The 26,100-nt window shown below is 48.7% G+C and overlaps 1 protein-coding gene across 1 annotated transcript in view; it reads right to left on the bottom strand.

The window, feature by feature from the left end:
* Positions 1–6,085: 6,085 nt before the first annotated feature.
* Positions 6,086–26,100, bottom strand: part of TESC (tescalcin) — a 37,581-nt gene continuing 17,566 nt past the window's right edge. The window contains exons 3-8 of the mRNA XM_038763439.1: positions 22,462–22,542; positions 16,607–16,746; positions 14,088–14,149; positions 13,865–13,972; positions 9,290–9,337; positions 6,086–6,342 (exon numbers count right to left, since the gene is read on the bottom strand). Coding sequence (XP_038619367.1) covers positions 6,265–6,342; positions 9,290–9,337; positions 13,865–13,972; positions 14,088–14,149; positions 16,607–16,746; positions 22,462–22,542 — 517 coding nt within the window. The 3' untranslated portion in view covers positions 6,086–6,264. The remainder of the gene's footprint in view (positions 6,343–9,289; positions 9,338–13,864; positions 13,973–14,087; positions 14,150–16,606; positions 16,747–22,461; positions 22,543–26,100) is intronic.

Below are 26,100 nucleotides of genomic sequence, written 5' to 3'. Positions count from 1 at the left end.
AGCGCTGGGGAGGTTACAAGGAGATCAGATTGTCCCACGGCGGGGGGGGGGGGTGTCACAGTCTTCATCCCCATTTTCCAGATGAGGGAACTGAGGCCCAGAGAAGTGAAGTGACTTGCCCAAAGTCACCCAGCTGACAATTGGTGGAGCCGGGATTTGAACCCATGACCTCTGACTCCCAAGCCTGGGTTCTTTCCACTGAGCCACACTTCACTTCTCCGGCCCTCAGTGCCCTCCTCTGTAAAATGGGGATTAAGACTGTGAGCCCCCCGTGGGACAATCTGATCACCTTGTAACCTCCCCAGCGCTTAGAACAGTGCTTTGCACATAGTAAGCACCACATACCTGCTGTGTGACCTTGGCAAGTTGCTTCACTTCTCTGGGCCTCAGTTCCCTCATCTGTAAAATGGGGATTAAGCCTGTGAGCCCTATCTGGGACAGGGACTGTGTCCAACCTGACTAGCTTGTATCTACCCCAGTGCTTAGAACAGTACGTGGCACATAGTAAGTGCTTAACAAATACCACAAATATTATTATTAGTAGTAATAATAATAATAACCATCCCTGCATCACTAGGTACCTGCTGTATGACCTTGGACAAGTCACTTAACTTCTCTAAGCCTCAGTTAAGTCTCCTGTAAAATGGGGATTCAATCCCTCTTCTCCCTCCTACTAAGAATGTGAGTCCCTAGTGGGACCTGATTATCTTGTATTGACCCCAGCGCTTAGTACAGTGCTTGGCCTGTAGTAAGAGCTTAATGAGGCCTTACCAGTCTGAGCCCCTCCTTCCTGTACTCTATTTATTTATTTTACTTGTACGTATTTATTCTATTTATTTTATTTGGTTAATATGTTTTGTTTTGTTGTCCGTCTCCCCCTTCTAGACTGTGAGTCCGCTGTTGGGTAGGGACCGTCTCTAGATGCTTTCAACTTGTACTTCCCAAGCGCTTAGTACAGTGCTCTGCACACAGTAAGCGCTCAATAAATACGATTGAGTGAATGAATGAATGAATGCCATTATTATTATTATTATTATTATTATTATTATTATTACCCACGTCCTTCTGACTCCCGGACTTGGGATACTAGCCACCGAGCCCCGCGGGGTGGGGAGAGAGGTGGTCTCTGGAGGCTCCGGGAGGGGGGGAGTTCAGGTAGAGGCAGGGGGCTGGACACAATGACCCCGAGTCTAGGATCCAGCAGGGACTGGGATGGTGCCTGGAATCAATCAATCATATTTATTGAGCGCTTCCTGTGTGCAGAGCACTGTACTAAGCACTTGGGAAGTCCAAGTTGGCAACATCTAGAGACGGTCCCTACCCAACAGTGGGCTCACAGTCTAGAAGGGGGAGACAGAGAACAAAACCAAACATACTAACAAAATAAAATAAATAGAATAGATATGTACAAGTAAAATAAATCAATCAATAAATAGAGTAATAAATATGTACAAACATATATACATATATACAGGTGCTGTGGGGAAGCGATTGGCGTGGGGGAGAGAGAATGGGCCTGGGAGAGCAGAGCACTGTACTAAGCACTTGGGAAGTCCAAGTTGGCAACATCTAGAGACGGTCCCTACCCAACAGCAAGCTCACAGTCTAGAAGGGGGAGACAGAGAACAAAACCAAACATACTAACAAAATAAAATAAATAGAATAGATATGTACAAGTAAAATAAATAAATAGAGTAATAAATCTGTACAAACATATATACAGGTTTGGCTGAGTCCCTTTCTCCCTGCGAGGAGGAGTCCGGCCTGTGCCAGGCGTGGGGAAGCGTTGCGTGGCAAGCGGGCACCTGTAAAAGTAGCTCGAGAGACGCGGGCCACGTCAAACGATGGCAAACGCCAATTAAAATCTTGGGAATAAATAACCAACCCGGCCCCGGGAATGATTAGAAAGCAGAGAGGCCCTGCTGTCGGGCCCACGACTCTGGTGGTAGGGAAGCAGGGTGGTCTTGCGGAAAGAACACAGGCCCGGGAGCCGGAGGACGTGCCTTCTAATCCTCCCCGTCTGCTGTCTCCTTCCTTCCTCTCCCCCTGGTCCCCCTCTCCATCCCCCCCATCTTACCTCCTTCCCTTCCCCACAGCACCTGTATATATGGATATATGTTTGTACAGATTTATTACTCTATTTATTTATTTATTTATTTTACTTGTACATATCTATTCTATTTATTTTATTTTGTTAGAATGTTTGGTTTTGTCCTCTGTCTCCCCCTTTTAGACTGTGAGCCCACTGTTGGGTAGGGACTGTCTCTATATGTTGCCAATTTGTACTTCCCAAGCGCTTAGTACAGTGCTCTGCACATAGTAAGCGCTCCATAAATATGATTGATGATGATGATGAAGTCATTTTACTCCTCTGGGCCTCAGTTCCCTCATCCGTTAAATAATAATAATAATAATGATGATGGTGGTATTTGTTAAGTGCTTACTATGTGCAAAGCACTGTTCTAAGCACTGAGGGGATACAAGGTGATCAGGTTGTCCCACGGGGGGCTCACCTTCTTCATCCCCGTTTTACAGCTGAGGGAACTGAGGCACAGAGAAGTGAAGTGACTTGCCCAAAGTCACACAGCTGACAATTGGCGGAGCCGGGATTTGAACCCGTGACCTCTGACTTCGGGGGCCCCATGTGGGACAGGGACTGTGACCATCCCGATTAATATAACCAGATAAATGTGTCCTTTTATTGTTTATTGTCATTCATCTTCGTTCAATGGTACTTATTGAGAGCTTACTCTGTGCAGAGCACTGTACTAAGCTCTTGGAAAGCACAATACAGCAACAAAGAGACAATCCCCGCCCACAACGGGCGCTCAATAAATACGGTTGAACGAACGAATTGGCTCGGATCTACTCCAGCACTCAGAATGGCGCAGGGCACGTAGTAAGCGCGTAACAGATACCACAGATAATAATAATAGCATTTATTAAGCGCTTACTATGTGCAAAGCACTGTTCTAAGAACTGGGGAGGTTACAAGGTGATCAGGTTGTCCCACGAGGGGCTCACAGTCTTCATCCCCATTTTACAGATGAGGTAACTGAGACCCAGAGAAGTCAAGTGACTTGCCCAAAGTCACACTGCTGACAGTTGGCGGAGCTGGGATTTGAACCCATGACCTCTGACTCCAAAGCCCGGGCTCTTTCCACTGGGCCACGCTGCTTCTCGTTATAATGATGGCATCTGTTAAGCGCTTACTATGTGCAAAGCACTGTTCTAAGCGCTGGAGGGATACAAGGTGATCAGGTTGTCAATCAATCAATCGTATTTATTGAGCGCTTACTGTGTGCAGAGCACTGTACTAAGCGCTTGGGAAATACAAGTTGGCACAGTCTTCATCCCCATTTTACAGATGAGGGAACTGAGGCACAGAGAAGTGACGTGACTTGCCTAAAGTCACACAGCTGACAAGTGGCGGAGTCGGGATTAGAACCCGTGACCTCTGACCCCCAAGCCCGGGCTCTTTCCACTGAGCCACGCTGCTTCTCGTTATAATGATGGCATTTGTTAAGCGCTTACTATGTGCAAAGCACTGTTCTAAGCGCTGGGGAGGATACAAGGTGATCAGGTTGTATATATGTATATATGTTTGTACATATTTATTACTCTATTCATTTATTTATTTATTTTATTTGTACATATCTACTCTATTTTATTTTGTTAGTATGTTTGGTTTTGTTCTCCGTCTCCCCCTTTTAGACTGTGAGCCCACTGTTGGGTAGGGACTGTCTCTATGTGTTGCCAATTTGTGCTTCCCAAGCGCTTAGTACAGTGCTGTGCACATAGTAAGTGCTCAATAAATACGATTGATGATGATGATGATGATGAGGTTGCCCCACTTGGGATACACAGTCTTCATCCCCATTTTCCAGATGAGGGAACTGAGGCCCAGAGAAGTGAAGTGACTTGCCCCAAGTCACACAGCTGACATTGGCGGAGCCGGGATTTGAACCTCTGACCTCTGACTCCAAAGCCCGGGCTCTTTCCATTGAGCCACGCTGCTTCTCTAATGGATACGACCGAATGAACGGATAATGATGCGTTTACTGTGTGCCGAGCTCTGTACTAAGCGCTGGGGTACAGACCAGATAGATCAGGTCAGACAGTCCCTGTCGATCCGCGTGGGGCCCGCATTCGAAGTAAGAGGGGGAAAAAAGAGGTATCATTCCCATTTTACAGATGAGGAAACTGAGGGCTGGGAAAGTCAAGTGCCTCGCCCAAGGTCACCTAGCAGGCAAGAGGCAGAGCTGGGATAATAATAATGATAATAATAATAATGGCATTTATTAAGCGCTTACTATGTGCAAAGCACTGTTCTAAGCGCTGGGGAATTTACAAGGTGATCAGGTTGTCCCACGTGGGGCTCACAGTCTTCATCCCCATTTTGCAGATGAGGTAACTGAGGCACAGAGAAGTTAAGTGACTTGCCCAAAGTCACACAGCTAATTGGCAGAGCTGGGATTTGAACCCATGACCTCTGACTCCAAAGCCCAGGCTCTTTTCCACTGAGCCACGCTGCTTCTCATGATGATGATGATGGCATTTATTAATAATAATAATAATACTAATGATAATGATGGTATTTGTTAGGCACTTACTATGTGCAAAGCACTGTTCTAAGCGCTGGGGGGATACAAGGCGATCAGGTTGTCCTACGTGGGGCTCACAGTCTTCATCCCCATTATACAGATGAGGTCACTGAGACCCAGAGAAGTGAAGTGACTTGCCCAAAGTCACACAGCTGACAATTGGCGGAGCCGGGATTAATATTAATAATAATAACAATAATGCCATTTATTAAGCGCTTACTATGTGCAAAGCACTGTTCTAAGTGCTGGGGAAGTTCCAAGGTGATCAGGTTGTCCCATGGGGGGGCTCACAGTCTTCATCCCCATTTTCCAGATGAGGTCACTGAGGCCCAGAGAAGTGAAGTGACTTGCCCAAAGTCACCCAGCTGACAACTGGCAGAGCGGGGATTTGAACCCACGACCTCTGACTCCAAAGCCCGGGCTCTTCCCACTGAGCCACGCTGCTTCTGATTGTCAGCTGTGTGACTTTGGGCAAGTCACTTAACCTCTCTGTGTCTCAGAGACACAGCGCCTACTATGTTAAAAGCGCTATGTTAAGTGCCTACTATGTGCAAAGCACTGTTCCAAGCGCTGGGGAGGCCACAAGGTGATCAGGTTGTTCTGGGTTGGGGGGCTCACATTTCCCAAATGAGGGAACTGAATTCATTCAATCGTACTTATTGAGCGCTTCCCGTGTGCAGAGCACTGTACAATAAATACGATTGATCGATTGATTGAAGGAGCTCTCTGGATCAGAAAGTTGCCACCCGCCCCCGCTTGTACTTTCTTCCAACAGAAACGGCTTTTAATAGACTATGACCTAATTCCTGTCGGGATTTCTAGTTTTCCTCCGGATAGAATTTTGCCGCCTTGCAAAAAAAATAAAGGACTATTATGTTTTCCCAAGCAATTTGCCAAGCTTACTTCCCAAGCGCTTAGTGCAGTGCCCTGCACGCAGTAAGTGCTCAGTCAATCCGATTGATTGATTGATTGATTGAGAAGCAGCGTGGCTCAGTGGAGAGAGCCCGGGCTTTGGAGTCAGAGGTCATGGGTTCAAATCCCGGCTCCGCCAACTGTCAGCTGTGTGACTTTGGGCAAACCACTTCACTTCTCTGGGCCTCAGTTCCCTCATCTGGAAAATGGGGATTAAAACTGTGAGCCCCCCCGGGGGACAACCTGATCACCTTGTCACCTCCCCAGTGCTTAGAACAGTGCGTTGCACATAGTAAGCACTTAATAAATGTCATTGTTATTATTATTATTATTACTAAGCACTTGGGAAGGACAAGTTGGCAACATAGACGGTCCCGACCGAATTCATTCATTCATTCATTCATTCAATCGTATTTATTGAGCGCTTACTGTGTGCGGAGCACTGTGCTAAGCGCTTGGGATCACACCCGGTTGGCGGCCGAGTGACCACGCGGCCCGTGGCGGTGCCACTTTCCCACCCGGATGGCAGAGGCCGCTCCCCGAGAGACAGAAAGGCCCGGCCCGCGACGGTCGGTAACAAAACCCAGCGTTTTATTGGAGGTAAAAAGAGTCGGTGAGATCCCACGTCCACCCCTGCCCGGCGTGGTTTGTCCAGGTCAGTAGTCGGAGAGAGGGCGAGGGGCAGCCCGGGCACCGACGACCCCCCGGGTGACCCTCCGGAGGGTCCCGAGGGTCCCACGGGCGCGCCTCAGTGGCACAGGGCGATGGGCTCCACGTTCAGGAAACGCACGTGCATCTTGGTCTCGATGTCAATCCCCTGCCAGATCTGCCCAGGGGGCAGAGTGATGACGATGATGGCATTTGTTAAGCGCTTACTACGTGCCAAGCACTGTTCTAAGCGCTGGGGAGGTTACAATCAATCAATCAGTCGTATTTATCGAGCGCTTACTGTGTGCGGAGCACTGGACTGAGCGCTTGGGAAGTCCAAGTTGGCAACATCTAGAGACGGTCCCTACCCAACAGCGGGCTCACAGTCTAAAAGGGGGAGACAGAGAACAAATCAATCAATCAATCAATCGTATTTATTGAGCGCTTCCTGTGTGCGGAGCACTGGACTGAGCGCTGGGGAAGTCCAAGTTGGCAACATCTAGAGACAGTCGCTACCCAACAGCGGGCTCACAGTCTAAAAGGGGGAGACAGAGAACAAAACCAGACATACTAACAAAATAAAATAAATAGAATCGATATGTACAAGTAAAATAAATAGAGTAATAAATCTGTACAAACATATATCCATATATACAGGTGCTGTGGGGAAGGGAAGGAGGTAAGATGGGGGGATGGAGAGGGGGACGAGGGGGAGAGGAAGGAAGGGGCTCAGTCTGGGAAGGCCTCCTGGAGGAGGGGAGCTCTCGGTAGGGCCTGTTACAAGGTGATTAGGTGGTCCCACGGGGGGCTCACAGTCTTCGCAGTCTTTTTAGACCATGAGCCCACTGTTGGGTAGGGGCTGTCTCTATATGTTGCCAACTTGTACTTCCCAAGCGCTTAGTACAGTGCTCTGCACACAGTAAGCGTTCAATAAATACGATTGATTGATTGATTCGCCCCCATTTTACAGATGAGGTAACAGGCCCAGAGAAGTGAAGTGACTTGCCCAAAGTCACACAGCTGACAGTTCTTACCTCCTTCCCTTCCCCAAAGCACCTGTATATATATTTGTACATATTTATTACTCTATTTATTTATTTAACTTGTACATATCTATTCTATTTATTTTATTTTGTTAATATGTTTTGTTTTGTTCTCTGTCTCCACCTTCTAGACTGTGAGCCCACTGTTTGGGTAGGGACCGTCTCTAGATGTTGCCAACTTGGACTTCCCAAGCGCTTAGTACAGTGCTCTGCACACAGTAAGCGCTCAATAAATAGGATTGATTGATTGACAGGTGGGATTTGAACCCATGACCCCTGACTCCCAAGGGAGTCATGCCCTAGTCTAAGGGACATGTAACTTGACACGCTTTATGGCTGTCTGCGTGCAGATACTTTTTAAGCATCTTTAAGCATCTTTTAAGCATCTTTTTAAGCATCTTTGCATTTCCCACTTCCGTTCCAGGGCAGACGGATGTGCGGTCAGCGGTCGTGGAGCGCTTAGTCCAGTGCTCTGCACACAGTAGACGCTTGATAAATACCATCGAATGAGACCACTGACGCTGCCTCGTCTTACCTGTCCTCCCTCCCCTGTAGACTGCGAGAGCCCCAGGTGGGACAGGGAATCTGTCCAGCCTAATTAACTTGTAATAACAATTAATAATTACGGTATTTATTAAGTGCTGACTCTGCGCCAAGCACTATTCTAAGTAATGGTGGTCCCCTTCTAGACCGTGAGCCTGCTGTTGGGTAGGGACCGTCTCTATATGTTGCCAATTTGTACTTCCCAAGCGCTTAGTACAGTGCTCTGCACACAGTAAGCGCTCAATAATGAATGAATACAAGCAGCGTGGCTCGGTGGAAAGAGCCCGGGCTCTGGAGTCAGTGGTCATGGGTTCAAATCCCAAATCCACCAATTGTCAGCTGTGTGACTTCGGGCAAGTCACTTAACATCTCTGTGCCTCAGTTACCTCATCTGTAAAGTGGGGATTAAGACTGTGAGCCCCCCGTGGGACAACCTGATCGCCTTGTAACCTCCCCGGCGCTTAGAACAGTGCTTTGCACATAGCAAGCGCTTAATAAATGCCACCATTATCATACAAGGTAATCAGGTTAGACACAATCCCTGTCCCACATTCGTTCATTCAATAGTATTTATTAAGCACTTACGGTTTGCAGAGCACTGTGCTAAGCACTTGTGAGGCTCACACTCTTAATCCCCGTTGTACAGGTGAGGTAACTGAGGCCCAGGGAAGTGAGGTTGCCGAATTGTACTTTCCAAGCGCTTGGTACAGTGCTCTGCACACAGTAAGCACTCAATAAATACGATTGAAAAATAATAATAATAATGGCATTTATTAAGCGCTTACTATGTGCAAAGCACTGTTCTAAGCGCTGGGGAGGCTACAAAGTGATCAGGTTGTCCCACGGGGGGCTCACAGTCTTAATCCCCATTTTCCAGATGAGGGAACTGAGGCCCAGAGAAGTGAAGTGACTTGCCCAAAGTCACCCAGCTGATAATTGGCGGAGCCGGGATTTGAACCCATGACCTCTGACTCCAAAGCCCGGGCTCTTTCCACTGAGCCGGATGAAGTGACTGGCCCAAGGTCACACGGTAGCAGACAAGCGATAGAGCTGGGATTAGATCCCTGATCTCTCACTCCCTAAGCCCGTGTCTAGCCACTAGGCCATGCTGCTTCCCGTGTATCATCATCAATCGTATTTATTGAGCGCTTACTGTGTGCAGAGCACTGTACTAAGCGCTTGGGAAGTACAAGTTGGCAACATATAGAGACAGTCCCTACCCAATAGTGGGCTCACAGTCTACCCACCGCAGCGCTTAGAACAGTGTCTGACACATAGTAAGCGCTTCACAAATACCGGAAAAAAACTGAAAAAAGGAGGTCAATGGCAGCGGCAGCAAGGCAGAGCTTTGCCGGCTTTTCTCCCCAGGGTCTCCCCATTCCCAGGATGCCCAGAAAATGCTCTCTTCCCTGTGTTCCCGTGCTCTCTCCCATGGCATCTGTCGCTTCCCAGATTCCCACGCCCAACCAAGCCAAGCCCGGGAGTCTCCCCAAGTTGCGGAAGGGCAGGAGAAGAGGTAGATGGGGGGGACGGGCCTACCTTCAGGAAGTCGTCAAAGGTGATCCCCTCGTACACCTGATCGGGTTGCTAGGGATTTAAGAGACGGAGAACGTGAGCCGCCCATGGGCGGGTAACCTGGGAGACGCCCAAGGGGATTGTGGGAAACTCCCTAGGCAAGATGGTACCCGCTCACTCGGAAGAGTTGAGGACCGAGGGCCCGTCAGAGTCAATAATAAAAATAATGATGGCGTTCATTAAGTGTTTACTATGTGCAAGCCGAAAATAGTAATAATAATAATAAAAATAATGGTGGCATTTATTAAGCGTTTACTATGTGCAAGCCGAGAATAGTAATAATAATAATAAAAATAATGGTGGCGTTTATTAAGCATTTACTATGTGCAAGCCGAGAATAGTAATAATAATAATAACAGAAGCAGCATGGCTCAATGGAAAAGAGCCCGGGCTTTGGACTCAGAGGGCATTGGTTCAATCCAGTGGTCGCATTTATTGAACCCTTACTTATAATGGCATTTATTAAGCGCTTGATACGTGCAAAGCACTGTTCTAAGCACTGGGGAGGTTACAAGGTGATCAGGTTGATCACTTGAGAAGCAGCGTGGCTCAGTGGAAAGAGCACGGGCTTTGGAGTCAGAGGTCATGGGTTCTAATCCCGACTCCGCCACATGTCTGCTGTGTGATCTTGGGCAAGTCACTTAATCAATCAATCAATCAATCGTATTTATTGAGCGTTTACTGTGTGCAGAGCACTGGACTAAGCGCTTGGGAAGTACAAGTTGGCAACATAGGGACAGTGCCTACCCAACAGTGAGCTCACAGTCTAAAAAGGGGGAGACAGAACAAAATCAAACATACTAACAAAATAAAATAAATAGAATAGATATGTACAAGTAAAATAAATAAATAGAGTAATAAATATGTACAAACATATATACATATATACAGGTGCTGTAGGGAAGGGAAGGAGGTAAAATGGGGGGATGGAAAGGGGGACGAGGGGGAGAGGAAGGAAGGGCCTCAGTGTGGGAAGGCCTCCTGGAGGAGGTGAGCTCTCAGTAGGGCCTTGAAGGGAGGAAGAGAGCGAGCTTGGCGGATGGGCAGAGGGATTGGGGGCATTCCAGGCCCGGGGGAGGACGTGGGCAGGGGGTCGATGGCGGGACAGGTGAGAACGAGGTACGGTGAGGAGATTAGCGGTGGAGGAGCGGAGGGTGCGGGCTGGGCTGGAGGACAGAAGGGAGGGGAGGTAGGAGGGGGCCAGGGGATGGATGGACAGCCTGGAAGCCAAAGGTGAGGAGTTTCTGCCTGATGCGCAGATTGATTGGAAGCCACTGGAGATTTTTGAGGAGGGGAGTAATATGTCCAGAGCGTTTCTGGACAAAGATAATCCGGGCAGCAGCATGAAGTATGGATTGAAGTGGGGAGAGACACGAGGATGGGAGATCAGAGAGAAGGCTGATGCAGTAGTCCAGACGGGATAGGATGAGAGCTTGAACGAGCAGGGTAGCGGTATGGATGGAGAGGAAAGGGCGGATCTTGGCAACGTTGCGGAGCTGAGACCGGCAGGTTTTGGTGACGGCTTGGATGTGAGGGGTGAACGAGAGAGCGGAGTCGAGGATGACACCAAGGTTGCGGGCTTGTGAGACGGGAAGGATGGTAGTGCCGTCAACAGAGATGGGAAAGTCAGGGAGAGGGCAGGGCTTGGGAGGGAAGACAAGGAGTTCCGTCTTGGACCTGTTGAGTTTTAGGTGGCGGGCAGACATCCAGGTGGAGATGTCCTGAAGGCAGGAGGAGATGCGAGCCTGGAGTTGGGGAGAGATCAGGGGCAGAGATGGAGATCTGGGTGTCATCAGCGTAGAGATGATAGTTGAAGCCGTGGGAGCGAATGAGGTCACCAAGGGAGTGTGTGTAGATCGAGAACAGAAGGGGACCCAGAACTGACCCTGGAGGAACCCCCACAGTAAGGGGATGGGAGGGGGAGGAGGAGCCTGCAAAAGAGACTGAGAATGAACGACCGGAGAGATAAGAGAAGAAGCAGGAGAGGACGGAGTCTGTGAAGCCAAGGTCAGATAGCGTGTTGAGGAGAAGGGGGTGGTCCACAGTGTCAAAGGCAGTTGAGAGGTCGAGGAGGATTAGGATGGAGTATGAGCCGTTGGATTTGGCAAGCAGGAGGTCATTGGTGACCTTTGAGAGGGCAGTGTCCGTGGAATGAAGGGGACGGAAGCCAGACTGGAGGGGGTCGAGGAGAGAGTTGTTGTTGAGGAATTCTAGGCAGCGCGTGTAGACAACTCGTTCAAGGAGTTTGGAAAGGAATGGTAGGAGGGATATGGGACGATAACTAGAAGGTGAGGTGGGGTCAAGAGAGGGTTTTTTTAGGATGGGAGAGACATGGGCATGTTTGAAGGCAGAGGGGAAGGAACCAGTAGAGAGTGAGCGGTTGAAGATGGAAGTTAAGGAGGGGAGAAGGGATGCTTCTAGACTGTGAGCCCATTGTTGGGTAGGGACCGTCTCTGTATGTTGTTGACTTGTACTTCCCAAGTGCTTAGTCCAGTGCTCTGCACACAGTAAGTGCTCAATAAATACGATTGAATGAATGAATGAACAGTAAGTGCTCAATAAATATGATTGAATGAATGAATGAACAAAATGGGGCTTAAGAGTGTGAGTCCTGTGTGGGACAGGGACTGTGTCCACCCGATTACCTTGTATCTCCCCCATCATCATCATCATCATCATCAATCATATTTATTGAGCGCTTACTGTGTGCAGAGCACTGTACTAAGCGCTTGGGAAGTCCAAGTTGGCAACATATAGAGACAGTCCCTACCCAACAGTGGGCTCACAGTCTAAAAGGGGGAGACAGAGAACAAAACCAAACATACTAACAGAATAAAATAAATAGGATAGATATGTACAAGTAAAATAAATAAATAAATAAATAAATAGAGTAATAAATATGTACAAATATATATACATATATACAGGTGCTGTGGGGAAGGGAAGGAGGTAAGATGGGGGGATGGAGAGGGGGACGAGGGGGAGAGGAAGGAAGGGGCTCAGTCTGGGAGGGCCTCCTGGAGGAGGTGAGCTCTCAGCAGGGCCTTGAAGGGAGGAAGAGAGCTAGCTTGGCGGGTGGGCAGAGGGATTGGGGGCATTCCAGGCCCGGGGGATGACGTGGGCCGGGGGTCGATGGCGGGACGGGCGAGAACGAGGTATGATGAGGAGATTAGCGGCAGAGGAGCGGAGGGTGCGGGCTGGGCTGGAGAAGGAGAGAAGGGAGGTGAGGTAGGAGGGGGCGAGGGGATGGACAGCATGGAAGCCCAGGGTGAGGAGTTTCTGCCTGATGTGCAGATTGATTGGTAGCCACTGGAGATTTTTGAGCTCTCCCCCAGCACTTAGAACAGTGCTTGGCACATTGTAAGCGCTTAACAAGTACCGTAAATATTATTATTATCATCATTATTATTATTAATCCCTGCACCACCACTTGTCTGCCGTGTGACCTCGGGCAAGGCACTTCACTTCTCTGGGGCTTCCGTTCCCTCATCCATAAAATGGGGATTAAGCCCGTGAGCCCAGACTGAGCCCCCTTTTTCCTCTCCTCCTCCCCATCCCCCCACCCTACTTCCTTCCGCTCCCCACAGCACCTGTATAGATGTTTGTACAGATTTATTACTCTATTTTTTTAACTTGTACATATTTACTATTCTATTTATTTTGTCAATGATGTGCATCTAGCTTTACCTCTATTTCTTCTGACGACTTGACACCTGACCACGTGTTTTGTTTTGTCCTCTGTCTCCCCCTTCTAGACTGTGAGCCCATTGTTGGGTAGGGACCGTCTCTCTATGTTGCCGACTTGTACTTCCCAAGCGCTTAGTACAGTGCTCTGCACACAGTAAGCGCTCAACAAATACGATTGAATGAATGTGGGACAGGACGGCGCCAATCTTACTTCCTAAACGGAGGCCACTCAACACTTCATCCTGGCCCACTGTTGGGTAGGGACTGTCTCTATATGCTGCCAACCTGTACTTCCCAAGCGCTTAGTACAGTGCTCTGCACACAGTAAGCGCTCAATAAATACAACTGAGTGATTGATTGATTGACCATCCCCTTTGCAGTGTGGGTACAGTCAAATCAATTTTCAATTTTCACTCACCAATGAGCGATGGAGCGGAGGGTCACATTGCTCCCACGAAAGGAAGGTTTTGTATGTGTGTGTGTTTGTGTGCTTAGTACAGTGCTCTGCACATAGTAAGCGCTCAATAAATACGATGGAATGACTGAATGTGTGTGCGTGTGTGTGAGATGGGGTTAGCTTTAGGGCTAGGAAAGTGAGGCAGGGGCTGCCCTAGCACGTAGTAAGCGCTTCTTAAATGCCACACTTGTAGTTATTTATTTATTTAGTTAGTTATTTTGTTAATATGTTTGGTTTTGTTCTCTGTCTCCCCCTTCTAGATTGTGAGCCCACTGTTGGGTAGGGACCGTCTCTCTATGTTGCCAACTTGGACTTCCCAAGCACTTAGTATGGTGCTCTGCACACAGTAAGCGCTCAATCAATACGATTGATTGATTGATTGATTGAATATTTACCATTTGTCCCACGCAGACACTGGCAGCCTCCATCATGGCCCCGTCGGCGATGGAGCGGGCCGATTCCTTCTCGATGTGGGGGTTCCCGGACAGCAGCTCTTCCACCACCTGCCCAAGGGGAGGTGGCCCAAGTTGCGGGGGGCGGGATGGGGGGCTGGGCTGGGAAGAACAGGCCGGGATGGGATGGGGAAGGGGGGGGGGGGGTGCAGGAAGCCTACTTTACATTGCGATATTCTTCCAGGGTGATCCTGCCGTCGCTGTCCGAGTCGTACATGTGGAACAGGACTGAGGATGGGAGGAGGGAGAGATCAGTCAAAGCCGGGGATTGGGCCCGGAACCCCTTCCCACCCCCCAATTCCATCCAGGCTTGGGGACCCCCCCGTTACCCTCTCCCTGAACATCCCGATCCCCTTGCTCTGAGAGACGGACATCAAAACCCCACAGCCGAGAATAGTAATCATAATAATAATAATAATAATAATAATAATAATAATAATAAAAGAGAAGCAGCGTGGCTCAGTGGAAAAGAGCACGGGCTTCGGAGTCAGAGGTCATGGGTTCAAATCCCGGCTCCACCTCTCGTCAGCTGTGTGACTTCGGGCAAGTCACTTCGCGTTTAGAGAAGCAGCGTGGCTCAGTGGAAAGAGCCCGGGCTTCGGAGTCAGAGGTCACGGGTTCAAATCCCGGCTCCACCACTCGTCAGCTGTGTGACTTTGGGCAAGTCACTTCACTTCTCTGGGCCTCAGTTACCTCCTCTGTAAAATGGGGATTAACACTGTGAGCCCCTCGGGGGACAACCTGATCACCTTGTAAATTCCCCAGCACTTAGAACAGTGCTCTGCACATAGTAAGCGCTTAATAAATGCCATTATTATTATTATTATTCTCTGGGCCTCAGCTAGCTCATCTGTAAAATGGGGATGAGGACTGTGAGGCCCCCCCGTGGGACAACCTGATCACCTTGTATCCCCCCAGCACTTAGAACAGTGCTTTGCACATAGTAAGCACTTAATGAATGCCATCATTATTATTATTAATGATAATACTAATAGTGATGATAGTGGTGCTTGTTAATAATAGTTATTACGGTATTTGTTAAGCGCTTACTCTGTGCCGAGCGCTATTCTAAGACCTGGTAGATACAAGGTCATCGGTTTGTCCCACGTGGGGCTCACAGTCTTCATCCCCATTTTACAGATGAAGTCACAGAGGAGATAAATGGCTTGCCCAAGGTCACACAACAGACCAGTGGTGGAGGTGAGATTAGAACCCACAGCCTCTGACTCCCAAGCCCGGGCTCTTTCCACTAAGCCATGCTGCTTCTCTAAGCACTTGAGCGCTTAGCTTACTATACTTGTTAAGCGCTTACTATGTGACAGGCACTGTACTAAGCGCTGGGGTGGATACAGGCTAATCGGGTAGAACATAGTTCCGATCCCACATGGGGCTCACAGTCCCAATCCCCATTTTCCAGATTCATTCATTCATTCAATCGTATTTATTGAGCGCTTACTGTGTGCAAAGCACTGTACTAAGCACTTGGGAAGTACAAATTTGCAACATATAGAGACGGCCCCTACCCAACAGCGGGCTGGAAACTGAGGCCCAGAGAAGGGAAGTGACTTGTCCAAGCTCCCACAGCAGACAAGTGGCGAAGCCAGGGTTAGAAGCCATGACCTGCTGACTCATTCATTCATTCAATCGTATTTATTGAGCACTTACTGTGTGCAGAGCACTGTACTAAGCACTTCCAGGCCCAAACTCTACCCACTACACCATGCTGCTTCTTAATTTAATGTAATTTAATGATGGCATTTGTTAAGCGCTTACTATGTGCAAAGCACTGTTCTAAGCGGTGGGGGGATCCAAGGTGATCAGGTTGTCCCACTTGGGGATCACAGTCTTCATCCCCATTTTACAGATGAGGGAACTGAGGCACAGAGAAGTGAAGTGACTTGCCCAAGGTCACACAGCGAACAACTGGCAGAGCTGGGATTTGAACCCATGACCTCTGACTCCAAAGCCCGGGCTCTTTCCATTCTTACTACACCGGAGAAGCAGTGTGGCTTAGTGGAAAGAGCCCGGGCTTGGGAGTCAGACACCTTGGGTGTTCAAATCCCAGCTCCACCGCTTGTCAGCTGTGTGACTTTGGGAACGCCACTTCTCTGGGCCTCAGTGACCTCATCTGTAAAATGGGGATGAAGACTGTGAGCCCCACGTAAGACAACCTGATTACCTTGTATCTACCCCAGCACTTAGAACAGTGCTTGGCACATAGTAAGTGCTTAACAAATACCATCATCATCATTACACCGCGCTAGCTGGCACTTGCCAGGAGCCATCCTGATGTCACAGTGAGGGAGAAAACCGGGACCCCCTTTTCCAGGTGATCCGGAGGGGACCTCCCCAGGCTGTTGCTTAGCAGTGTGGCTCAGTGGAAAGAGCCTGGGCTTGGGAGTCAGAGGTCATGGGTTCTAATCCTGGCTCCACCACTTATCAGCTGTGTGACTTTGGGCAAACCACTCAACTTCTCCGGGCCTCAGTTCCCTCATCTTTAAAATGGGGATGAAGACTGCGAGCCCCACGTGGGGCGACCTGATGACCTTGTATCTCCCCCGGCGCTTAGAACAGTGCTTGGCACATAATAAGCGCTTAATAAATACCCTTATTATTATTATTGCTGACTGGCAGAGGTGGGGACGGGGGGCTGGGGGAGGAAGGAGGGGCTTCCGTCCATCTCACATCGCAGCTTCTCTCTCCGGCACTGAGCCAGCTGCTCCTCGTCCACGCTGGCGTCGATGGGCCGGAAATAAGACATGATGGTCAGGAAGTCCTCGAAGTCGATCTCATCCGCTAGGCCTGTGGGTGCCTTGCGGAGGTTCCTTCAAAGGGTGTGACAGAAAGGGGGAGAGAAATAGGAGGGGGAGAAAGAGAGAGAGGAATAGAGAGGAGAGTGAGAAATAGAGGAGGGAGAGAGAAATAGAGAGAGGGAGAAACAGAAGAATAGAGAGGAGAAAGAAATGGAGAAAGGGAGGGAGAAAGAGCGAGAGAAATAGAGGGAGAGAGAAACATGGAGAGAATAGAGAAGAGAGAGAAATAGAGGAGGGAGAGAGAAATACAGAGAGGGAGAAACAGAGGGAGAGAAGAATAGAGAGGAGAGAGAAATAGAGGGAGAAACAGAGGGAGAGAAGAATAGAGAGGAGAGAGAGAAATAGAGGAGGGAGAGAGAAATAGAGGGAGAAACAGGGAGAGAAGAACAGAGATGAGAGGGAAATGGAGAAGGGAGAGAGAAATAGCAAAGAGAGAAATAGAGGGAGAGAGAAACACGGAGAGAAGAATAGAGAACAGAGAGAAATAGAGGAGGGAGAGAGAAATACAGAGAGGGAGAAACAGAGGGAGGGAAGAATAGAGAAGAGAGAGAAATAGCAGAAATAGAGGGAGAGAGAAACACGGGGAGAAGAATAGAGGACAGAGAAATAGAGGAGGGAGAGAGAGGGAGAGAAGAATAGAGAGGAGAGGGAAATAGCGGAAATAGAGAGGGAGAGAGAAACACGGGGAGAAGAATAGAGAGGAGAGAGAAATAGAGGAGGGAGAGAGAAATAGAGGGAGAAACAGGGAGAGAAGAATAGAGAAGAGAGAAAGGGAGAGAGAAACAGTGAAGAGAGAAATAGAGGGAGAGAGAAACATGGAGAGAAGAATAGAGAAGAGAGAAATAGAGAAGGGAGAGAGAAATAGAGAGAGGGAGAAACAGAGGGAGAGAAGAATAGAGAGGAGAGAAATGGAGAGAGAATTGGGGGAGAGAGAAATAGAGGGAGAGAAGATAGAGAGGAGAGAGAAATAGAGAAGAGAGAAAAAGAGAGGGACAAAGAGACAGAAAGAAGAGCATGACAGAGAAAGAGAAATAGGGCAAGGCAGAAACAGAAATAGAGAATGAGGGAGAGAGGAACAGAGACATAGAGATAGAAATAGGGAGGGAGAAGGGAACAGAGAGAGAAGAGCAAGGCAGAGAAATAAAGAGGATGGGGAGGAAACAGAAATAGAGATGAGGAAAGAGACAGAGAATAAGAGAGGGAGAGAGAGAAAAAAGGGAGAGAGAAGAGAGAGAGTCAACGAGAAACAGACAGAGAAATACAGAGGAGAGAAATGCAGCGAGACAGAGAGAAATAAAGGGAGAGATAAAAATAGAGACAAGAAAGAGAAATAGAAAGAGGGAGAGAAATATATATTTATATATATATTCATTCATTCATTCAATTGTATTTATTGAGTGCTTACTGTGTGCAGAGCACTGTACTAAGCGCTTGGGAAGTACAAGTTGGCAACATATAGAGACGGTCCCTACACAACAACAGGCTCACAGTCTAGAAGGGATATAGAAAGAGAGACTAAGGTGTCATGGGAAAGACTCCATGGGTTCCTCAGCTGGTCCCCGTCCTCCGTTCCCCCTCCCCTCCACCCCCCGGAGGAGCTCTGAGTGGGGCTTTCCTTTTTCCAAAGGCCCTTTCCCATCAGCCCTCTCCACACGCCATTCCTGGAATTGTTATCTCCACTTCACAGAGGAGGAAAGGAAGCTGTGAGACCTGCCCGAGGTCAAGCAGCCGGCTCACGGTGGAGCTGGGACTAGAACTCAGGTCTCTCGTCTCCCAGCCCCGGGCTGCTTCCCCCAGGTCGACCCCCACGCTGCGCGCACACTTTGCTCCTGTGATCATCATCATCATCATCATCAATCGTATTTATTGAGCGCTTACTGTGTGCAGAGCACTGTACTAAGTGCTTGGGAAGTACAAATTGGCAACATATAGAGACAGTCCCTACCCAACAGTGGGCTCACAGTCTAAAAGGGGGAGACAGAGAACAAAACCAAACATACTAACAAAATAAAATAAATAGAATAGATAGGGACAAGTAAAATAAATAAATAAATAGAGTAATAACTATGTACAAACATATATACATATATACAGGTGCTGTGGGGAAGGGAAGGAGGTAAGATGGGGAGGATGGAGAGGGGGACGAGGGGGAGAGGAAGGAAGGGGCTCAGCCTGGGAAGGCCAACCTTCTCACTGGGCCTCCAACTCCTCTATCTCGCCACGGACCTCTCGCCCACATTCATTCAATCGTATTTATTGAGCGCTTACTGTGTGCAGAGCACTGTACTAAGCGCTTGGGAAGTCCAAGTTGGCAACATCTAGAGACGGTCCCTACCCAACAGTGGGCTCACAGTCTAGAAGGGGGAGACAGAGAAAAAAACCAAACATATTAACAAAATAACATCCTGCCTCCGGCCTGGAACGCCCTCCCTCCTCATATCTGCCAGGCAATGACTCTCCGCCCTGTTCAAAGCCTTACTGAAGGCCCATCTCCTCCAAGAGGACTTCCCTGACTGCGCCTTCAATCAATCGTATTTATTGAGCGCTTACTGTGTGCAGAGCACTGTACTAAGCGCTTGGGAAGTACAAGTTGCCTTCCTTTCCTCTTCTTCCCCTCCCCTCTGCTTCGCCCTGACTCACTCCCTTTCCTTCATTCATTCATTCAATTCCTTCAGTCGTATTTATTGAGCGCTTACTGTGTGCAGAGCACTGGACTAAGCGCTTGGGAAGTCCAAGTTGGCAACATATAGAGACGGTCCCTACCCAACAGCGGGCTCCCAGTCTAGAAGAAGATGATGATGATGATGATGATGATGGCATGGGTGAAGCGCTTACTATGTGCCAAGCAGCGTGGCTCAATGGAAAGAGCACGGGCTTTGGAGTCAGAGGTCATGGGTTCAAATCCTGACTCCGCCAGTTGTCAGCTGTGTGACACTGGGCAAGCCACTTAAGTTCTCTGGGCCTCAGTGACCTCATCTGTCAAATGGGGACAAAGACTGTGAGCCCCCTGTGGGACAACCTGATCACCTTGTAACCTCCCCAGTGCTTAGAACAGTGCTTTGCACATAGTAAGCGCTTAATGAATGCTATCATTATTATTATTATTGTTATTATTATTAAGCCTGTTGTAGGCACTGGAGCGGGTGGGATGGATCTGGGCACTCCCGCCTGCCCGGCACCTGATTTCTCGTCTCTATATGTTGCCAACTTGTACCTCCCAAGCGCCCAGTACAGTGTTCTGCACACAGCAAGCGCTCAACACACATGATTGAATGAATGAATAAATTTCTCCCGGAGGGGGGACCCACTCATCCCCTCTCCCAGCCCCACACCACTCCTGTCTAGCGAAGCAGCGTGACACAGTCGAAAGAGCCCGGGCTTTGGAGTCAGAGGTCATGGGTTCGAATCCTGGCTCCGCCAGTTGTCAGCTGTTTGACTTTGGGCAAGTCACTTCACTTCTCTGGGCCTCTGTTTCCTCACCTGTAAAATGGGGATGAAGACTGTGAGCCCCCCGTGGGCCAACCTGATCACCTTGTAACCTCCCCAGCGCTTAGAACAGTGCTTTGCACATAGTAAGTGCTTAATAAATGCCATCATTATTATTATTATATCTGTCATTTTATTTATTTCTATTAATAGCTGTCTCCCCCTCTAGTCTATCAGCTTATTGTGGTTGGGGAAAGTGTCTGTTTCCTGTTATTTTGGGGAAGCAGCGTGACTTAGTAGAAAGAGCCCGGGCTTGGGAGTCAGAGGTCATGGGTTCTAATTCCAGCTCCTCCACTTGTTCATTCATTCATTCAATCGTATTTATTGAGCGCTTACTGTGTGCAGAGCACTGTACTAAGCGCTTGGGAAGTACAAGGTGGCAACATATAGAGACGGTCCCTACCTGACAGTGGGCTCACAGTCTAGAAGGGGGTAACTTGTCTGCTGCGTTACCTTGGGAAAGCCACTTCACTACTCTGGGCCTCAGTTCCCTCATCTGTAAAATGGGGATGAAGACTGTGAGCCCCACATGGGACAACCTCATTACCTTGTATCAATCCCAGTGCTTAGAACAGTGCTTGGTATGTAGTAAGTGCTTCACTTCTCTGTGCCTCAGTGACCTCATCTGTAAAATGAGGATGAAGACTGTGAGCCCCGTGGGACAACTTGATTTCCTTGCATCTCCCCCAGGGCTTAGAACAGTGCTCGGCACATAGTAACCACATAACAAATACGATAATAATAACAATAATTCATTCATTCAATCGTATTTATTGAGTGCTTACGGTGTGCACAGCACTGGACTAAGCGTTTGGGAGGTACAAGTCCGCAACATAAAGAGACGGTCCCTACCCAACAGCGGGCTCACAGTCTAGAAAGGGGAGATAATTTTGTGCTTGCCCAAGAGCTTAGTACAGTGCTCTGCAGACAGTAATTGCTCAATAAATATGATTGATCGACTGACTGACCCCAGGAGGAAAACTTGGGGCTCCTTGACACACACCCTGTCAGCTTGTTGTGGGCAGGATATGTCACTGTTTATTGTTGTACTGTACTTTCCCAAGCGCTTAGTCCAGTGCTCTGCACACAGTAAGTGCTCAATAAATACAATTGAATGAATGAATGAATGAGTGAGTGAATGGATCATCTTCTCTGGCCCCTCTCCTTCCCACAGCTCCCATCCAGCGCTTAGAACAGTGCTCTGCACATAGTAAGCGCTTAACAAATGCCATTATTATTATTCCTCCCAGGAAAAGGCTGCAGAGAAGATCCTGGGCCCTGGGTGTCAGGATCACCGGGCTCTAATCCCAGTTCCTCCACTTAATAATTAATAATATAATAATAATAATAATGATGGTATTTGTTAAGTCTTCATCCCATTTTACAGATGAGGGAACTGAGGCCCAGAGAATAACAATAATAATAATAATAATAATGGCATTTATTAAGCACTTACTATGTGCAAAGCACTGTTCTAAGCACTGGGGAGGTTACAAAGTGATCAGGTTGTCCCACGGGGGGCTCACAGTCTTCATCCCCATTTTCCAGATGAGGTAACTGAGGCCCAGAGAAGTGAAGTGACTTGCTCGAAGTCACACAGCTGACAATTGGCGGAGCCGGCATTTGAACCCGTGACCTCTGACTCCAAAGCCCGGGCTCTTTCCACTGGGCCACGCTGCTTCTTTGTAGGTCACTTCACGTCTCTGTGCCTCAGTCTCCCCGACTGTAAAATGGGGATCCGCTACCCGTCTTCCCGCCCCGCAGACTGTGAGCTCCACGTGAGACAGGGACTGGGCCTGGATCTGCCCCAAGGCTTAGCACAGTGCTTGGCGCCTCGTGAGTGCTGAAAGAACATCATTATCATTTTTTATTTTGGGGGGCGCGGTCCGGATTGCCCGGTTATTCCCAAGCGCTTAGTCCAGTGCTCTGCATCATCATCATCATCAATCGTATTTATTGAGCGCTTACTGTGTGCAGAGCACTGTACTAAGCGCTTGGGAAGTCCAAGTTGGCAACATATACAGTCCCTACCCAACAGTGGGCTCACAGTCTACTGTGTGCACTCTGCACACAGTAAGTGCTCAATAAATACGACTGAATGTGCTCTGCACCCAGTAAGCGCTCAATAAATACGATTGAAGGAATTCATTCATTCATTCAATCGTATTTATTGAGCGCTTACTGGGTGCAGAGCGCTGGACTAAGCGCTTGGGATGCGCAAGTCGACAACATACGACTCACCTGTTATCGAAGAAGGCACGGATGATTTTGGATCGGATCGGGTTGAGCTCGAGGTCCGGGATGCTGTTGAAGTTCTCCTTGCTGGGTCAGAGACAGACAGGAGCTCATTGGGAATGGGAATGGGAATGGGAAAGAGAAGAGACTCCCCCCCGCCCCCGTCACCACCCCCAGGGAGACCCCGGGATTCATCTCTCCATCTCCCCCCAACCCACTCCATAGCTCCGTGGGGCCCAGGGAGACCGTCCTCTGACTCTTTCCCCAGAGACAGGCCCGCGCCAATCAAGCAGCGTGGCTCAGTGGAAAGCGCCCGGGCTTTGGAGTCCGAGGTCACGGGTTCAAATCCCGGCACCGCCAATTGTCAGCTGTGTGACTTTGGACAAGTCACTTCACTTCTCTGGGCCTCAGTTCCCTCATCTGGAAAATGGGGAGGAAGACTGTGAGCCCCCCCGTGGGACAACCTGATCACCTTGTAACCTCCCCAGCGCTTAGAACAGTGCTTTGCCCATAGTAAGCGCTTAATAAATGCCCTTATCATTATTATTATTATGAATATTGTAATGATGGCAATTGTTAAACGCTTACTATGTGCCAAGCACTGTTCTAAGCGCTCGGGGAGATACAAGGCAAGGAAGCAGCGTGGCTCAGTGGAAAGAGCCCGGGCTTGGGAGTCAGAGGTCATGGGTTCAAATCCCGGCTCTGCCGTTTGTCAGCTGTGTGACTCTGGGCAAGTCACTTCACTTCTCTGGGCCTCCGTTACCTCATCTGTAAAACGGGGTTTAAGATTGTGAGTCCCACGTGGGACAACCTGCTCACCTTGAATCCTCCCCAGCGCTTAGAACAGTGCTTTGCACATAGTAAGCGCTTAACAAACACCAAAATTGTTATTATTAAGGTTGTCCCACTGGGGCTCAAGGTTTTCCTCCCCATTTTACAGAGGAGGGAACTGAGGCCCAGAGGAGTGAAGGTCACACAGCAGATGAGTGGAGGAGTCGGGATTAGAACCCACTTCCTCTGACCCCCAAGCCCGGGTTCTTGCCGCATCCCTGTCTCCCCGGCTTCCCATCTTTGGGGCTGGAAAGGCGGCTGGGGGGGCAGGAATAGGTGATTTTATCCCAGAAAAGGAAATCATCCAGAGGCCCTGTAGACAGATTCCCAAAAGGACACGGGCAACCCCCTGCCTCCGGGCCAGGGAAAAATAAAACCATCAGGAACAGCTGGGCATCGAGTTTTTTTGTTGTTTCCAAGATGCCCAAGGTAGCGTCTCATTCATTCCCTCATTCATTCATTCCGTAGAGAAGCAGCGCAGCTCAATGGAAAGAGCCCGGGCTTGGGAGTCAGAGGTCATGGGTTCGAATTCCGGCCCCGCCACTTGTCTGCTGCTTTGGGCAAGTCACAACTTCTCTGTGCCTCCGAAGCAGCGTGGCTCAGTGGAAAGAGCCCGGGCTTTGGAGTCAGAGGTCATGGGCTCAAATCCTGGCTCCCCCACTTAATAATAATAATGGCATTTATTATGCGCTTACTATGTGCAAAGCACTGTTCTAAGCGCTGGGGAGGTTACAAGGTGACCAGGTTGTCCCACTGGGAGCTCACAGTCAATCCTCATTTTACAAATGAGGTAACTGAGGCACAGAGAACTTAAGTGACTTGCCCAAAGTCACACAGCTGACAAGTGGTGGAGCCGGGATTTGAACCCACGACCACTGACTCCGAAGCCCGGGCTCTTTTCACTGAGCCACGCTGCTTCTCTGTCACTTGTCAGCTGTGTGACTTTGGGCAAGTCACTTCACTTCTCTGGGCCTCAGTTACCCCCTCTGTAAAATGGGGATTAAGACTGTGAGCCCCCCGTGGGACAACCTGATCACCTTGTAACCTCCCCAGCGCTTAGAACAGTGCTTTGCACATAGTAAGCACTTAATAAATGTCATCATCATCATCATCCGTTACTTCATCTTTAAAATGGGGATGAAGACTGTGAGCTCCACATGGGACACCCTGATCACCTTGTATCCTCCCCAGAGCTTAGAACAGTGCTTTGCACATAGTAAGCGCTTAACAAATGCCATCATTATTAAAAGAGAAGCAGCCTGGCTCAGTGGAAAGAGCCTGGGCTTTGGAGTCAGAGGTCATGTGTTCGAATCCTGGCTCTGCCAATTGTCAGCTCTGTGACTTTGGGTGAGTCATTTAACTTCTCTGTGCCTCAGTTCCCTCATTTGTAAAATGGGGGTTAAGGCTGTGAGCCCCCCATGGGACAACCTGATCACCATGTAACCTCCCCAGCGCTTAGAACAGTGCCCCACAGCACCTGTATATATGTATATATGTTTGTACATATTTATTACTCTATTTATTTATTTATTTTACTTGTACCTATCTATTCTATTTATTTTATTTTGTTAGTATGTTTGGTTTTGTTCTCTGTCTCCCCCTTCTAGACTGTGAGCCCGCTGTTGGGTAGGGACTGTCTCTGTATGTTGCCAGCTTGTACTTCCCAAGCGCTTAGTACAGTGCTCTGCACACAGTAAGCGCTCAATAAATACGATTGATTGATTGATTGATATATATGTTTGTATGTATTTATTACTCTATTTATTTATTTTACTGGTACATATCTATTCTATTTATTTTATTTTGTTAATATGTTTTGTTTCGTTCTCTGTCTCCCCCTTCTAGACTGTGAGCCCACTGTTGGGTAGGGACCGTCTCTAGAAGTTGCCAACTTGGACTTCCCAAGCGCTTAGTCCAGTGCTCTGCACACAGGAAGCGTTCAATAAATATGATTGATTGATCGATTGATGGATTTGCACATAGTAAGCGCTTAATAAATGCCGCCATTATTTTATTTTTATTATTATTTTATGACAGGGACATAAGTGGTGTGGGGCGAGGAATAAAGGGAGGGAGTCAGGGCGTCGTAGGAGGGAGTGGGAGAAGAGGAAAGGGAGGCACTGTCAGGGAAGACTTCCACTGTCCCCCCAGCTGCTGACACCCTAGTGGGTGGACAGATGGAGAGGGAAATTTTCCTGCTGCCAAGTAGGCCCCTCATAATAATAATAATAATAATAATGATAATAATAATAATAATAATAATAATAGCATTTATTAAGCGCTTACTATGTGCAAAGCACTGTTCTAAGCGCTGGGGAGGTTACAAGGTGATCAGGTTGTCCCACGGCAGTTCTCCCGGCACACATTTGCTCGTGTGTCTATGCACACCACATTTGCTCGTGTGTCTATGCACACCCCTCCACACAAACACGCAGTTACGGGGGACAGATGGCGAGGAGATGAGCAATTAATCAGGGATGGCTTCCTGGAGGCGGCGGGCTTTCACTGGAGACGGGGAGAGTGGCGGTCTGCCGGATGTCAACAGGGAGGGCGTGAGCGTGGGGCCGGGGAAGGAGGTGACAAGAAATTCCAGCGGCTGTGGAGTCAGAGGTCGCGGGTTCAAATCCCATGGGGATGAAGACTGTGAGCTCCACGTGGGACACCCTGATCACCTTGTATCCTCCCCAGAGCTTAGAACAGTGCTTTGCGCATAGTAAGCGCTTAACAAATGCCATCATTATTAACAGAGAAGCAGCGTGGCTCAGTGGAAAGAGCCCGGGCTTTGGAGTCAGAGGTCAGGGGTTCAAATCCCGG

The sequence above is a fragment of the Tachyglossus aculeatus genome, chromosome 21, assembly GCF_015852505.1.
Source record: "Tachyglossus aculeatus isolate mTacAcu1 chromosome 21, mTacAcu1.pri, whole genome shotgun sequence".
NCBI lineage: Eukaryota > Metazoa > Chordata > Mammalia > Monotremata > Tachyglossidae > Tachyglossus > Tachyglossus aculeatus.
Note: the sequence above shows the minus strand (reverse complement) of the source record. Positions and strands in the feature narration are given on the sequence as shown.